Source organism: Zophobas morio, unplaced genomic scaffold, assembly GCF_036711695.1.
Source record: "Zophobas morio isolate AGI-343-1 ecotype UQ-CSIRO unplaced genomic scaffold, CSIRO_AGI_Zmor_V1 ptg000004l, whole genome shotgun sequence".
NCBI lineage: Eukaryota > Metazoa > Arthropoda > Insecta > Coleoptera > Tenebrionidae > Zophobas > Zophobas morio.
Window position 1 is genome coordinate 6,496,853 of NW_026972109.1, and position 15,489 is coordinate 6,512,341.

The 15,489-nt window shown below is 34.2% G+C and overlaps 1 protein-coding gene across 1 annotated transcript in view; it reads right to left on the reverse strand.

Moving 5' to 3' along the window:
• Window positions 1-501: 501 nt before the first annotated feature.
• The window catches only part of LOC135139230 (putative aminopeptidase W07G4.4), a 38,124-nt gene continuing 23,136 nt past the window's right edge, over window positions 502-15,489 (reverse strand). Inside the window, exons 6-7 of the mRNA XM_064069386.1 lie at window positions 1,021-1,215; window positions 502-742 (exon numbers count right to left, since the gene is read on the reverse strand). Of these exons, the coding sequence (XP_063925456.1) occupies window positions 573-742; window positions 1,021-1,215 (365 nt within the window). The 3' untranslated portion in view covers window positions 502-572. The remainder of the gene's footprint in view (window positions 743-1,020; window positions 1,216-15,489) is intronic.

Below are 15,489 nucleotides of genomic sequence, written 5' to 3' on the forward strand. Positions count from 1 at the left end.
TGCTGAAACGTGTTTGTTTTACAATGCTGATGATGGTGACGCAATTACAGAATTAATCTGACTTATCTAGCTTGCTAATTTGCAGCTTTGTGAACGTTCCGTACAAAATTATAGGCAAATACAGTTTATTACGACGAGGTAGACAATATATTCTCAATTTTTTTCTACGATTGTTCAGAAAAATCCTCATTATATTACGTGTGTTGAAATAGTCGAACTTTTAAACTCTTCAATTTAAAAACATGTATTTATGACCGCGTTTTATTCTACACACTTCCCTATTTTTGTTTACGAACATTTTTTTTTTCCACACGAAACAAATCCTTATCAAGCGGATTGTTTTTCCATTCCGTGATCATAGATCGCAACAATAAAGAAGGTCAATCTCTCAGTCAAAAATAACAACAACACCACACACAAAAAAAAAAACATTAATTAGTCGAGTACCGAAATCCTAAAAATAGATCCGCCAACACCACACCCAAAACACGACTAAAGACCTATTTTAAAAACCGTCATTTATTGAAAGAAATTACAACAAACTCCAGAAAACAGTGTCAATAAATACAAGTTTAACCCAGCAAGTACGCCTTGGCCAAGGCCAGGACCGGAGCTCCGGTGGCCGGTTTAGGGTACTCTCCGGCCGATGCGGCAATATCAAGATGGCTGTATTTCAGCGGCCTGTCATTTCCGGATCCGTGCTTGTCCAATCCCGAGGCGAGGATGAGGAATGCGGCAGGTCCTGCAATTGTTTTTGATTTTTTGTACGCTGTTTACACGCTAAATGGCGGATAATAAGATCAATAACATTGAAAGTTTTTTACTCGGCCTCTTTCTAATTTATTCAATATAATGCACTAGATTATGCAATAATATGTAACAGGTACCTAATGACATAACAATCGAACGATTATAGAGTGGACGAATGGCGCCTGGCTCTCGGAATCTCAAACAACCCGCCAAAATTCGAAAAAAAAACAAAACTATAGTGCACGAGACGCCAGTGTCCGTATTTCTTACCCTGGTGTCCCCTAGGTGTCCTCGACGAGGGCTGATTGTTGCCCTGGCGCACGTCGTCCCCGACGCACTCTCCCCTATGCATCTGGAAGTCCTCTTGGCGCACTCTCGAAATTTCGAAAATGTCGCCGATGGCGTCCCCGGCTCGCTGCACTCGCCCGGAATTTCCGGATTTGTGTGCCGGCCCGTTGTCCATCACTGTGACATCACCGGATTAAATATAGAGACAATAATTATATACACACAAAACTGTTATATGTTTACTATGATGTACTTGCATGCAACATCGCAATTTGACCTTTTCGAAAGAATGAATTGAAACAAAAGTCAAGGTTGGCGCAGTATTTAGAAAGAATTATTGCTGGCATGTTCAGATGCAGCACGTGTTTCTGGCTTGACGTAACATTGAAGTCTTTCGCGAGACATCGACGGATTGATGGTTTTAATGGATGGGGTAATTTGGGGGAAATGCATAGTTGATAAATGTGTGTGTGTGTGTTTAGAGGGGGAATATGGTAGTGATAACGAACGAATTGTTTATAATAATTTTTTGTTGTTACGTTGGCTAAGAATTAATTTTATGTCATCTACGTAATTGTGTTATACATATGCAGGTGCTTGTAAAACTAAAAAAATACAGTTGCTACATTCACGTAATACTGGGCTTCCTTTATGTAACTGAAGGATAATTGTGATTTCCTTCATCACAGATACAGACACCTTTGAATGTTTATCGAGGGTATAGGCAATTGAAAAATAGGTAAATAAATATAATTTTTGAGTTTCTTTTTTGGATTTTGGTCCTCCGGTATAACATTTCACGTTGCTTGTGGTCTGATAATCCAGCTTTATTTTACTTTCGGAGGTTATCCTGAAAAAATTAGCCACATCAAATTTTAGGATTTATATAAGAAACTGTACAGGGATTTTACGGGCCCACAATTTAAAAACGGTTTAAGTATACGACTTGCCGTTTATGCCATTATAAAAAAAAAAAAAACATTCAAGGACCTCAGTAGGTCAATTCTGAACACCATTTCTAAGTACAGTAAATTTCAGGAGTCTTTGTTATCAAATAAGGAAATTAGTACCATCACCTCCGTATGTCAACCGAGGTATTAAAAAAAAACATTTTTCGAGTTTGCTCACGATTTAAAAACCGTTCAAGTTCAAGTACTCTACAACTTTTGGTTTAAATCGTTCAACTCCTTGGCTTTTCATGGTCCCAAAAAATTATTTTCAGAGCGGATAAGTTAGCCGTTCGGATTTGAGAGATCCATAAATCGAATGTCATTCTTCTATAGATAACAAAACATAAAAAAAATTAATAAAATGTGGAAGTTCTGTAAGTTAATTCTGGACTCGGGTTCAGATTCAAGAGGACGAAACTAGTTAGTACGGTAAATTTCAGGACTCTCCTTTACAGAATAAGGAAATTAGTGCCACATTCCCCGTATCTCAAAAAAAAAAACATTTTTCGAGTTTACGGGCTCACCATTTAACAACGGTCCAAGTGTCAAACTTCTGGTTTACATCATTGAATTCCTTAGTATTTTATAGCCCAGCAAACATATTTTTGTAACTTGTAAGTTAATCGTTTACGTTTAAGAAACCGAGAAATCCTACCATGTCATTTTTCTATAGATAACAAAATATCAAAAAATCAAAAAAATTCAGCGAACTCCGTGGGTCAATTCTGAACTCGGATTCGGATCCAAACGATCGAAATTAGTTAGTACAGTAAATTTCAGGAGTCTCCGTTATCGAATAAGGAAATTATTACCACAATCTCCGCATGTCAGCTGAGATATTGAAAAAAGGAAAAACATTTTTAGAATTTATGAGCTCACCATTTAAAAACGGTCCAAGTGTCAAACTTCTGGTTTATATCATTCGACTCCTTGGTGTTTTGTGGCCCAGCGAACTTATTTTTGTAACTGGTAAGTTAGTCGTTCGCGTTTGAGAAACCGAGAAATCCTACCATGTCATTTTTTTATAGATAACAAAATATCAAAAAATCAAAAAAATTCAGCGAACTCCGTGGGACAATTCTGAACTCGGATTCGGATTCAAACGATCGAAATTAGTTAGTACAGTAAATTTCAGGAGTCTCCGTTATCGAATAAAGAAATTATTACCAGAATCTCCGTATGTCAGCTGAGATATTGAAAAAAGGAAAAAATTTTTAGAATTTACGGGGTCACCATTTAAAAACGGACCAAGTGTCAAGCTTCTGGTTTATATCATTCGATTCCTTGGTGTTTTGTGGCCCAGCGAACTTATTTTTGTAGCTGGTAAGTTAGTCGTTCGCGTTTGAGAAACCGAGAATTCCTACCATGTCATTTTTCTATAGATAACAAAATATCAAAAAATCAAAAAAATTCAGCGAACCCCGTGGGTCAATTCTGAACTCGGATTCGGATTCAAACGATCGAAATTAGTTAGTATAGTAAATTTCAGGAGTCTCCGTTATCGAACAAGGAAATTATTACCACAATCTCCGTATGTCAGCTGAGATATTGAAAAAAGGAAAAACATTTTTAGAATTTAGGGGTTCACCATTTAAAAACGGTCCAAGTGTAAAACATCTGGTTCATATCATTCGATTGCTTGGTGTTTTGTGGCCCAGCGAACTTATTTTTGTAACTGGTAAGTTAGTCGTTTACGTTTGAGAAACCGAGAAATCCTACCATGTCATTTTTTTATTGATAACAAAATATCAAAAAATCAAAAAAATTCAGCGAACTCCGTGGGTCAATTCTGAACTCGGATTCGGATTCAAACGATCGAAATTAGTTAGTACACTAAATTTCAGGAGTCTCCGTTATCGAATAAAGAAATTATTACCACAATCTCCGTATGTCAGCTGAGATATTGAAAAAAGGAAAAACATTTTTAGAATTTACGGGCTCACCTTTTAAAAATGGTCCAAGTGTCCAACTTCTGGTTTATATCATTCGATTTCTTGGTGTTTTGTGGCCCAGCGAACTTATTTTTGTAACTGGTAAGTTAGTCGTTCGCGTTTGAGAAACCGAGAAACACTACCATGTCATTTTTCTATATACAACAAAATATCAAAAAATCAAAAAAATTCAGCGAACTCCGTGGGTCAATTCTGAGCTCGGATTCGGATTCAAACGATCAAAAGTAGTTAATACAGTAAATTTCAGGAGTCTCCGTTATCGAATAAAGAAATTATTACCACAATCTCCGTATGTCAGCTGAGACATTGAAAAAAGGAAAAACATTTTTAGAATTTACGGGCTCACCATTGAAAAACGGTCCAAGTGTCAAACTTCTGGTTTATATCATTCGATTCCTTGGTATTTTGTGGCCCAGCGAACTTATTTTTGTAACTGATAAGTTAGTCGTTCGCGTTTGAGAAACCGACAAATCCTACCATGTCATTTTTCTATAGATAAGAAAATATCAGAAAATCAAAAAAAATCAGCGAATTCCGTGGGTCAATTCTGAATTCGGATTCGGATTCAAACGATCGAAATTAGTTAATACAGTAAATTTCAGGAGTCTCCGTTATCGAATAAGGAAATTATTACCACAATCTCCGTATGTCAGCTGACATATTGAAAAAAGGAAAAATATTTTTTGAATTACGGGCTCACCATTTAAAAACGGTCCAAGTGTCAAACTTCTGGTTTATATCATTCGATTCCGTGGTGTTTTGTGGCCCAGCTAACTTATTTTTGTAACTGGTAAGTTAGTCGTTCGCGTTTGAGAAACCGAGAAATCCTACCATGTCATTTTTCTATAGATAACAAAATATCAAAAAATCAAAAAAATTCAGCCAACTCCGTGGGTCAATTCTGAACACGGATTCGGATTCAAACGATCGAAATTAGTTAGTACAGTAAATTTCAGGAGTCTCTGTTATAGAATAAGGAAATTATTACCACAATCTCCGAATGTCAGCTGAGATATTGAAAAAAGGAAAAACATTTTTAGAATTTACGGGCTCATCATTTAAAAACGGCCCAAGTGTCAAACTTCTGGTTTATATCATTCGATTCCTTGGTGTTTTGTGGCCCAGCGAACTTATTTTTGTAACTGGTAAGTTAGTCATTCGCGTTTGAGAAACCGAGAAATCCTACCATGTCATTTTTCTATATATAACAAAATATCAAAAAATCAAAAAAATTCAGCGAACTCCGTGGGTCAATTCTGAACTCGGATTCGGATTCAAACGATCGAAATTAGTTAGTACAGTAAATTTCAGGAGTCTCCGTTATCGAATAAGGAAATTATTACCACAATCTCCGTATGTAAGCTGAGATGTTGAAAAAAGGAAAAACATTTTTAGAATTTACGGGCTCACCATTTAAAAACGGGCCAAGTGCCAAACTTCTGGTTTATATCATTCGATTCCTTGGTATTTTGTAGCCCAGCGAACTTATTTTTCTAACTGGTAAGTTAGTCGTTCGCGTTTGAGAAACCGAGAAATCCTACCATGTCATTTTTCTATAGATAACAAAATATCAAAAAATCAAAAAAATTCAGCGAACCCCGTGGGTCAATTCTGAACTCGGATTCGGATTCAAACGATCGAAATTAGTTAGTATAGTAAATTTCAGGAGTCTCCGTTATCGAACAAGGAAATTATTACCACAATCTCCGTATGTCAGCTGAGATATTGAAAAAAGGAAAAACATTTTTAGAATTTAGGGGTTCACCATTTAAAAACGGTCCAAGTGTAAAACATCTGGTTCATATCATTCGATTGCTTGGTGTTTTGTGGCCCAGCGAACTTATTTTTGTAACTGGTAAGTTAGTCGTTTACGTTTGAGAAACCGAGAAATCCTACCATGTCATTTTTTTATTGATAACAAAATATCAAAAAATCAAAAAAATTCAGCGAACTCCGTGGGTCAATTCTGAACTCGGATTCGGATTCAAACGATCGAAATTAGTTAGTACACTAAATTTCAGGAGTCTCCGTTATCGAATAAAGAAATTATTACCACAATCTCCGTATGTCAGCTGAGATATTGAAAAAAGGAAAAACATTTTTAGAATTTACGGGCTCACCATTTAAAAATGGTCCAAGTGTCCAACTTCTGGTTTATATCATTCGATTTCTTGGTGTTTTGTGGCCCAGCGAACTTATTTTTGTAACTGGTAAGTTAGTCGTTCGCGTTTGAGTAACCGAGAAACACTACCATGTCATTTTTCTATATACAACAAAATATCAAAAAATCAAAAAAATTCAGCGAACTCCGTGGGTCAATTCTGAGCTCGGATTCGGATTCAAACGATCAAAAGTAGTTAATACAGTAAATTTCAGGAGTCTCCGTTATCGAATAAAGAAATTATTACCACAATCTCCGTATGTCAGCTGAGACATTGAAAAAAGGAAAAACATTTTTAGAATTTACGGGCTCACCATTGAAAAACGGTCCAAGTGTCAAAATTCTGGTTCATATCATTCGATTCCTTGGTGTTTTGTGGCCCAGCAAACTTAATTTTGTAACTGGTAAGTTAGTTGTTCGTTTTTGAGAAACCGAGAAATCCTACCATGTCATTTTTCTATAGATTAGAAAATATCAAAAATTCAAAAAAATTCAGGGAGCTCCGTACGTCAATGCTGAGCTCGGATTCGGTTTCAAGCGGATCAATTCACCGGATTTTTTTGGAATTTAGAGGTTATAAAATTAGCCGTTCAGGTTTGAGAGACCGATAAATTGAGCGATGTCTTTTACTATTGGTAGTAACATATAAAAAAATATTAAAAAAAACTCTAAAACATTATACATATTAAAATTTTTTTGAAATGAGAGCTCCTCAAAATATTCGCTGTTTCCTTCGTAACAATAATATAAACACGTATTTTTGGAAATTTTAATTACAATTCAACTGTGTTATGAAAAAGTTGCGTTGACTCTTTGTTTGAAATTTGTCTTTGGGTGGAAATTTACGCAAAAGTACCGTTTGAACTCCGTATTTACATTTTTTAATAATGTCAAATACCAAATTCCGTCACTTTGCATAAAAATAAAAACAAAAACGTGACATTTCGACTAAAAGAAAAAATAAAACAAGTCAAGGAAGTAAAAAATTTGTTGCCAGCCTTTCCAAGCACTGCGTTTTGCGTTACATAACCGCCAACAAAACCTCCTCCCACACGTCTGCTCCTTTTTTAACTTAACCGTTAAAGTCCCCGCAAAAAATTTCCCCCCCTCGACACCGATGACACAAATACTGTTAAAGATCAACCGTATTGTTTTTTTTCCTCCTGATATTTTTACAAATCATGTCTTGACTCGAACGGTCGTTACTAAGCGGTAATTTAAACGCGAAATGGGGACAGATAGCGGATCTTCAACCAATAATTTTGATTGCACAGGTCAGCTGTGCGTTTTTTTACAGTTATGTGGGTACATTTAGCATAATGAGAATGATACAATAAAAATTCGTGCCTGTTATTTTCGGTTCACGAAATTTACGAAGGCGATGTTCCGTTACCGACACGATTTTTTTCGGAGAGGTTAAGATTCCGGTCACGGCGCAGCTTCCGGGGTCCGGGCGAATCCGGGATTCGGCCGGCAACGGCTGGCGGTTGTGCAAAAATGCATTCCGGGAAAGTGATTAACCGGATTTTATAAGGAAGTGGAGGAGTGCGTAGGTGACGCACTTAATCCGGGTCACGGAATCTATAACAAACAATGGAGGAGGGATTGTGCGGAGAATGTGCAAGATGAAATATATTGGAAGTCAGGATTCAAATTTCCTGGTTGTTCTCTGAGAAATTAATGTGGCACGCTCGTACCGGACAGTTTCGCGTTTTTTTTTCGATCTATTTAATTATGTATCAGAGCAATTAAACTTGCTTACAGCTAAGAAAAACAGACTTTGCTCCACATAACGATGGTAATGTTTGTTATTAGCTGGCGACTAGAAAAAAACTGCCCGGGGCGTCGAAGGAACACCAGGAATTTTATTTTATTTGGTGAAAATTCATCTAGAATTGAATAAACGCAACAAAAACACGCTTTCCTTTAAGATGAGTCTGCTTTTAGGTAAAAACGAGTGACATTCTTATCTAACATAAGACGCAGCGTAAGAAAAGCAAACCTGTTGTGGAATGCTTGTTAAACTATGAGAAACTTGCATTACTAAAATGAAATTCAAAATGCACAAAATTGTCTAAGGTTAAAAAATTTTGAAATGATAAGTTGATTACACTCTAACATGAATTTTTGAATTAGGCTTGGTGTTAATTTTATAGTCATATAAGGCGGGAAGCGCTGTTGATGGAAAATTAATATTTATGATGTGCACTTCATTTATATTAAAGAATCATAATATTTTTAGGAACAAGAAACAAGTCTTATGAAATAATTATTATGATTACTATTATTATCTATAGTCGTACACTGCATGTCTTCATCAGAAGATTGACATAATAATTTACTTGTTCCACTATAATATCGCATTTATTTGAAACAATAAAATCTTGGTGCGGAATCAAAAAACCCGGCATATTTTTCGATTCATCTGGTCGCAGTTTGCGAAAAACTCAACTTTTCAAATCTCCAAAACGAAATATGGCAATTTTTGAGATATTTAAAAAAATTTAATTTCAAACCTAATATTTCAAAAACCAGTTGTCCTATCGATTTGGGATTTCTTTCGCTGATAGACCGATCATTACTGGCTAAACATGTTTTTTTTTCAAAATTTTAGGCCTCCTAGTTTTTCCGGAATTGCGCTAAATACGTCCTTAACAAAAGTGCTACGATAATCTTGGAATTTTCGATGATAGCTCTCAATCTTGGACCCGGACCATCAATATGTCACATTTGTGAATTCACCTTGTTCAAATTTGTTTCCTAGAATTTTTTGTGGAATTTTAAGCAATATGGCGACAGGCCCAACTTTTCAATGATCTCAACTTTGAAAATTTTGACTTTTTCTCCATCGCTCTCGAAATTTAGTAAAGTAGATTTTTTTGTTGATTTCGATCCTCTGAAGTTTTAGGCGGTTTCAGTTCTTTCAAAATTCCCATCACTTTTACAAAATCGCCAATATAAAATATTGCAATTTTTGAGACATTTTCAAAATTTGACTTTGAAACTGAATATTTCGAAAACCAGTTGTCCTTTCGATTTGAGATTTTTTTCACTAATAGACCGATCATTATTGCCTAAACATGATTTTTCTCATAATTTTTGGCTTCCTAGTTTTTCCGGAAATGCGCTAAATACGTCCTTAACAGAAGTGCCACGATAATTTCGGAATTTTCCGTGATAGCTCTCAATCTTGGATCCGGACCATCAATAGGCCACATTTGTCAATTCACCTCGTCGAAATCTCTCTCCTAGAATTTTTTGTGGAATTTTAGGCAAAATTGTGACAAGCTCAAATTTTCAAACTTCGAAACTTTTTACTTTTTCATGATCGCTTTCGAAATTTATTAAAGCAGATTTTTTTTGTTGATTTCGATCCCCTGAAGTTTTTTGCGGTTTTAGTTCTTTTAAAATTTCCATCACTTTTCCACAATCGCCAATATAAATTAGAGCAATTTTTGAGACATTTTCAAAATTTGATTTTGAAACCGAATATTTCTAAAACTAGTTTTCGTATTAATTTGGAACTTTTTTCGCTGATAGACCAATCATTTTTGCACAAATACCATTTTTTTCATAATTTTTGGCTTTCTAGTTTTTCTAGAATTGGGCTAAATACGTCCTTGGCACAAATGTTACGATAGTCTCGAAATTTTCGATGATAGTTCTCAATCTTGGACCAAGTCCATCAATATGCCAGATTTGTGAATTCAGCTAGTTAAAATCTATTGCTCAGAATTTTTTGTGAATATTTAAGGAAAATCGACAAACTCAACTTTTTGAACACTGAAAATTTTGATCTTTTCTCTGACACTTTCAAAATTTAGCAAAGATTTGTTTGTTGATTTCGATCTCCTGCAGTTTTTTACGGCTCCAGTTCTTCGAAAATTGCTAGCATTTTTCCAAAATCTCCAAAACTAAATATGGCAATTTTTGAGATATTTTAAAAATTTCATTTTGAAACCGAAAATTTCGAAAATCAGTTTTCGTATTAATTTGGAACTTTTTTTGCTGATAGGCCGATCATTATTGCACAAACATGATTGTTTCTCATTATTTTTGCTCTCGTAATTTTTCTAGAATTGAGCTAAATACATCCTTGTGAAAAATGCCACCATAGTCTCGGAATTTTCGATGATAGTTCTCAATCTTGGACCAGGTCCATCAACATGCCATATTTATGAATTCAGCTCGATAAAATATATTTCTCAGAATTTTTTGTGGGTTTCTAGGTAAAATCACCAAAGCTAACTTTTCGAACACTTTGAAAATTTTGACCTTTTCTCGAGCACTTTCGAAATTTAGTACAGATTGTTTTGTTGATTTCGATCCCCTGAAGTTTTTTACGGTTCCAGTTCTTCGAAAATTCCTACCATTTTTCCAAACTTTCTAAAACTAGATTTGGCATTTTTTGTGATATTTTAAAAATTTGATTTTGAAACCGAATATTTCGAAAACTAGTTTTCGTATTGATTTGTAAATTTTTTCGCTGATAAACCGATCATTATTGCACAAACATGATTTTTCTCATATTAATTTTCGGCGTTCTAGTTTTTCTGGAATTGGGCTAAATACATCCTTGGCAAAAATGCTACGATAGTCTCGGAATTTTCGATTATCGATCTCAATCTTGGACCAGGTCCATCAACATGCCATATTTGTGAATTCAGCTCGATAAAATCTATTTCTCAGAATTTTTTGTGGGTTTTAGGCAAAATCACCAAAGCCAACTTTTCTAACACTTTGAAAATTTTGACCTTTTCTCCAGCACTTTCGAAATTTAGTAAAGATTGTTTTGTTGATTTCGATCCCCTGAAGTTTTTTACGGTTCCAGTCCTTCGAAAATTCCTACCATTTTTCCAAACTCTCTAAAACTAAATTTGGCATTTTTTGTGATATTTTAAAAATTTTATTTTGAAAACGAATATTTCGAAAACTAGTTTTCGTATTGATTTGTAAATTTTTTCGCTGATAAACCGATCATTATTGCACAAACATGATTTTTCTCATATTAATTTTCGGCGTTCTAGTTTTTCTGGAATTGGGCTAAATACATCCTTGGCAAAAATGCTACGATAGTCTCGGAATTTTCGATTATCGATCTCAATCTTGGACCAGGTCCATCAACATGCCATATTTGTGAATTCAGCTCGATAAAATCTATTTCTCAGAATTTTTTGTGGGTTTTAGGCAAAATCACCAAAGCCAACTTTTCTAACACTTTGAAAATTTTGACCTTTTCTCCAGCACTTTCGAAATTTAGTAAAGATTGTTTTGTTGATTTCGATCCCCTGAAGTTTTTTACGGTTCCAGTCCTTCGAAAATTCCTACCATTTTTCCAAACTCTCTAAAACTAAATTTGGCATTTTTTGTGATATTTTAAAAATTTTATTTTGAAAACGAATATTTCGAAAACTAGTTTTCGTATTGATTTGTAAATTTTTTCGCTGATAAACCGATCATTATTGCACAAACATGATTTTTCTCATATTAATTTTCGGCGTTCTAATTTTTCTGGAATTGGGCTAAATACATCCTTGGCAAAAATGCTACGATAGTCTCGGAATTTTCGATTATCGATCTCAATCTTGGACCAGGTCCATCAACATGCCATATTTGTGAATTCAGCTCGATAAAATCTATTTCTCAGAATTTTTTGTGGGTTTTAGGCAAAATCTCCAAAGCCAACTTTTCTAACACTTTGAAAATTTTGACTTATTCTCGAGCACTTTCGAAATTTAGTACAGATTGTTTTGTTGATTTCGATCCCCTGAAGTTTTTTACGGTTCCAGTTCTTCGAAAATTCCTACCATTTTTCCAAACTCTCTAAATCTAAATTTGGCAATTTTTGTGATATTTTAAAAATTTTATTTTGAAACCGAATATTTCGAAAACTAGTTTTCGTATTGCTTTGTAAATTTTTTCGCTGATAAACCGATCATTATTGCACAAACATGATTTTTGTCATAATTTTCGGCGTTCTAGTTTTTCTGAAATTGGGCTAAATACACCCTTTGCACAAATGCTACGATAGTCTCGGAATTTTCGATTATAGATCTCAATCTTAGACCAGGTCCATCAACATGCGATATTTGTGAATTCAGTTGGTTAAAATCTATTGCTCAGAATTTTTTGTGAATTTTTAGGCAAAATCGACACACTCAACTTTTTGAACACTGAAAATTTTGATCTTTTATCTGGCACTTTCAAAATGTAGCAAAGATTTGTTTGTTGATTTCAATCCCATGAAGTTTTTTACGGTTCGAGTTCTTCGAAAATTACTACCATTTTTCCAAAATCTCCAAAACTAAAAATGGCAATTTTTGAGATATTTTAAAAATTTTATTTTGAAACCGAATATATCGAAAACCACTTATTGTATTGATTTGGAACTTTTGTCGCTGATAGACCGATCATTATTGCACAAACATGATTTTTTCTCATAATTTTTGGTCTCGTAGTTTTTCAAGAATTGGGTTAAATACGTCCTTGGCAAAATGCTACAATGCTCTCGGAATTTTCGATAATAGTTCTCAATCTTGGACCAGGCTATATTTGTGAATTCAGATCGATAAAATCAATTACTCAGAATTTTTTGTGCATTTTTGGGCAAAATGGAGAAACTCAACTTTTTGAACACTGAAAATTTTGATCATTTCTCGAGCACTTTCAAAATTTAGCAAAGATTTGTTTGTTGATTCGATGCTCTGAAATTTGATAGGGTTCCAGTTCTTCGAAAGTTCATACCATTTTTCCAAAGTCTCTAAAACGTAACATGACAGTTTTTGAGATATTTTAAAAATTTAACTTTGAAACCGAATATTTCGAAAACCAGTTTCCGTGTTAATTTGCGACTTTTTTCGCTGGTAAATCGATCATTATTGCACAAACATGATTTTTTTCATAATTTTTGGCCTTCTAGTTTTTCTAGAATTGGGCTAAACACGTCCTTGGCAAAAATGCTACAATAGTCGCGGAATTTTCAATGATAGTTCTCAATGTTGGACCAGGCTGTATTTGTGAATTCAGCTCGTTAAAATCTGTTGCTCAAAATTTTGTATGGATTTTTAGGAAAAATCGGCAAACTCAACATTTTGAACTCTTTGAAAATTTTGACTTTTTTTGAGCGCTTTGAAAATTTAGCATACATTTTTTTGCTGATTTCGATCCCCTGAAATTTTTTACGACCCCAGTTCTTCGAAAATTCCTACTATTTTTCCATAATCTCCAAAACGAAATATGGCAATTTTTGAGATATTTTCAAATTTTAACTTTGAAACCGGATATTTCTAAAACCAGTTTTCGTATTAATTTAGGAGTCTTTTCGCTAATAGATCGATCATTATTGTACAACCACGATTTTTTTCATAATTTTTGACCTTCTAGTTTTTCTAGAATTGGGCTAAATACGTCCTTGGCTGAAATACTACAATAGTCTTGGAATTTTCGATGATAATTCTCCATCTTGGACCAGGTCCATCAGCATCCTATATTTGTGAATTCAGCTTGTGAAAATCTATTGCTCTGAATTTTTTATGGGTTTTTAGGCAAAATCGCCAAGCTCAACTTTTTGAGCACTTTGAAAATTTTGACCTATTCTCCAGCACTTTCGAAATTTAGCTAAGATTATTTTGTTGATTTCGATCTCCTGAAGTTGTTTACGGCTCCCGTTCTTCGAAAATTCCTTCCATTTTTCCAAAATCTCGAAAACGAAATATGGCAATTTTTGAGGTATTTTAAAAATTTGAATTTGAAACCGAATATTTCTAAAACCAGTTTTCGTTTTAATTTGGGACTTTTTTCGCTGACAGACCGATCATTATTGCACAAACATGATTTTTTGGCTTCCTAGTTTTTCTAGAATTGGGCTAAACACGTCCTTGCTAAAAATGCTACGATAGTCCCGAAATTTTCGATGATAATTCTCAATCTTGGACAAGGTTCATCAACATGCCATATTTGTGAATTCAGCTCGTTAAAATCTATTGCTCAAAATTTTTTGTGGGTTTTTAGGCAAAATCGGCAAACTTAACATTTCGAACTCTTTGAAAATTTTGACCTTTTTTGAGCACTTTCGAAATTTAGCATAGATTTTTTTGCTCATTTCGATCCCCTGAAATTTTTTACGTCTCCAGTTCTTCGAAAATTCCTACCATTTTTCCATAATCTCCAAAACTAAATATGGCAATTTTTGAGATATTTTAAAAATTTTATTTTGAAACCGAATATTTCGAAAACTAGTTTTCGTATTGCTTTGTAAATTTTTTCGCTGATAAAACGATCATTATTGCAGAAACATGATTTTTCTCATAATTTTCGGCGTTCTAGTTTTTCTGGAATTGGGCTAAATACATCCTTTGCAAAAATGCTACGATAGTCTCGGAATTTTCGATTATAGATCTCAATCTTGGACCAGGTCCATCAACATGCCATATTTGTGAATTCAGCTGGTTAAAATCTATTGCTTAGAATTTTTTGTGAATTTTTAGGCAAAATCGACAAATTGAACATTTTGAGCACTGAAAATTTTGATCATTTCTCGAGCACTTTCAAAATTTAGCAAAGATTTGTTTGTTGATTTCGATCCCCTGGAGTTTTTTACGGTTCCAGTTCTTGGAAAATTCCTACCATTTTTCCAAAATCTCCAAAACTAAATATGGCAATTTTTGAGATATTTTAAAAATTTTATTTTGAAACCGAATATTTCGAAAACTAGTTTTCGTATTGCTTTGTAAATTCTTTCGCTGATAAACCGATAATTATTGCACAAACATGATTTTTCTAATAATTTTCGGCGTTCTAGTTTTTCTGGAATTGGGCTAAATACATCCTTGGCAAAAATGCTAGGATAGTCTCGGAATTTTCGATTATAGATCTCAATCTTGGACCAGGTCCATCAACATGCCATATTTGTGAATTCACCTGGTTAAAATCTATTGCTCAGAACTTTTTGTGAATTTTTGGGCAAAATCAATACACTCAACTTTTTGAACACTGAAAATTTTTATCTTTTCTCTGACACTTTCAAAATGTAGCAAAGATTTGTTTGTTGATTTCGATCCTCTGAAGTTTTTTACGGCTCCAGTTCTTCGAAAATTCCTACCACTTTTCCAAAATCTCCAAAACTAAATATGGCAATTTTTGAGATATTTTAAAATTTTGATTTTGAAACCGAATATTTCGAAAATCAGTTTTCGTATTAATTTGGAACTTTTTTCGCAGATAAACTGATCGTTATTGCACAAACATGATTTTTCTCATAATTTTTCGCCTTCTAGTTTTTCTAAAATTGGGCCAAATACGTCCTTGGGAAAAATGCTACAATAGTCTCGGAATTTTCGATAATAGTTTTCAATATTGGACCAACATGCCATATTTATGAATTCAGCTC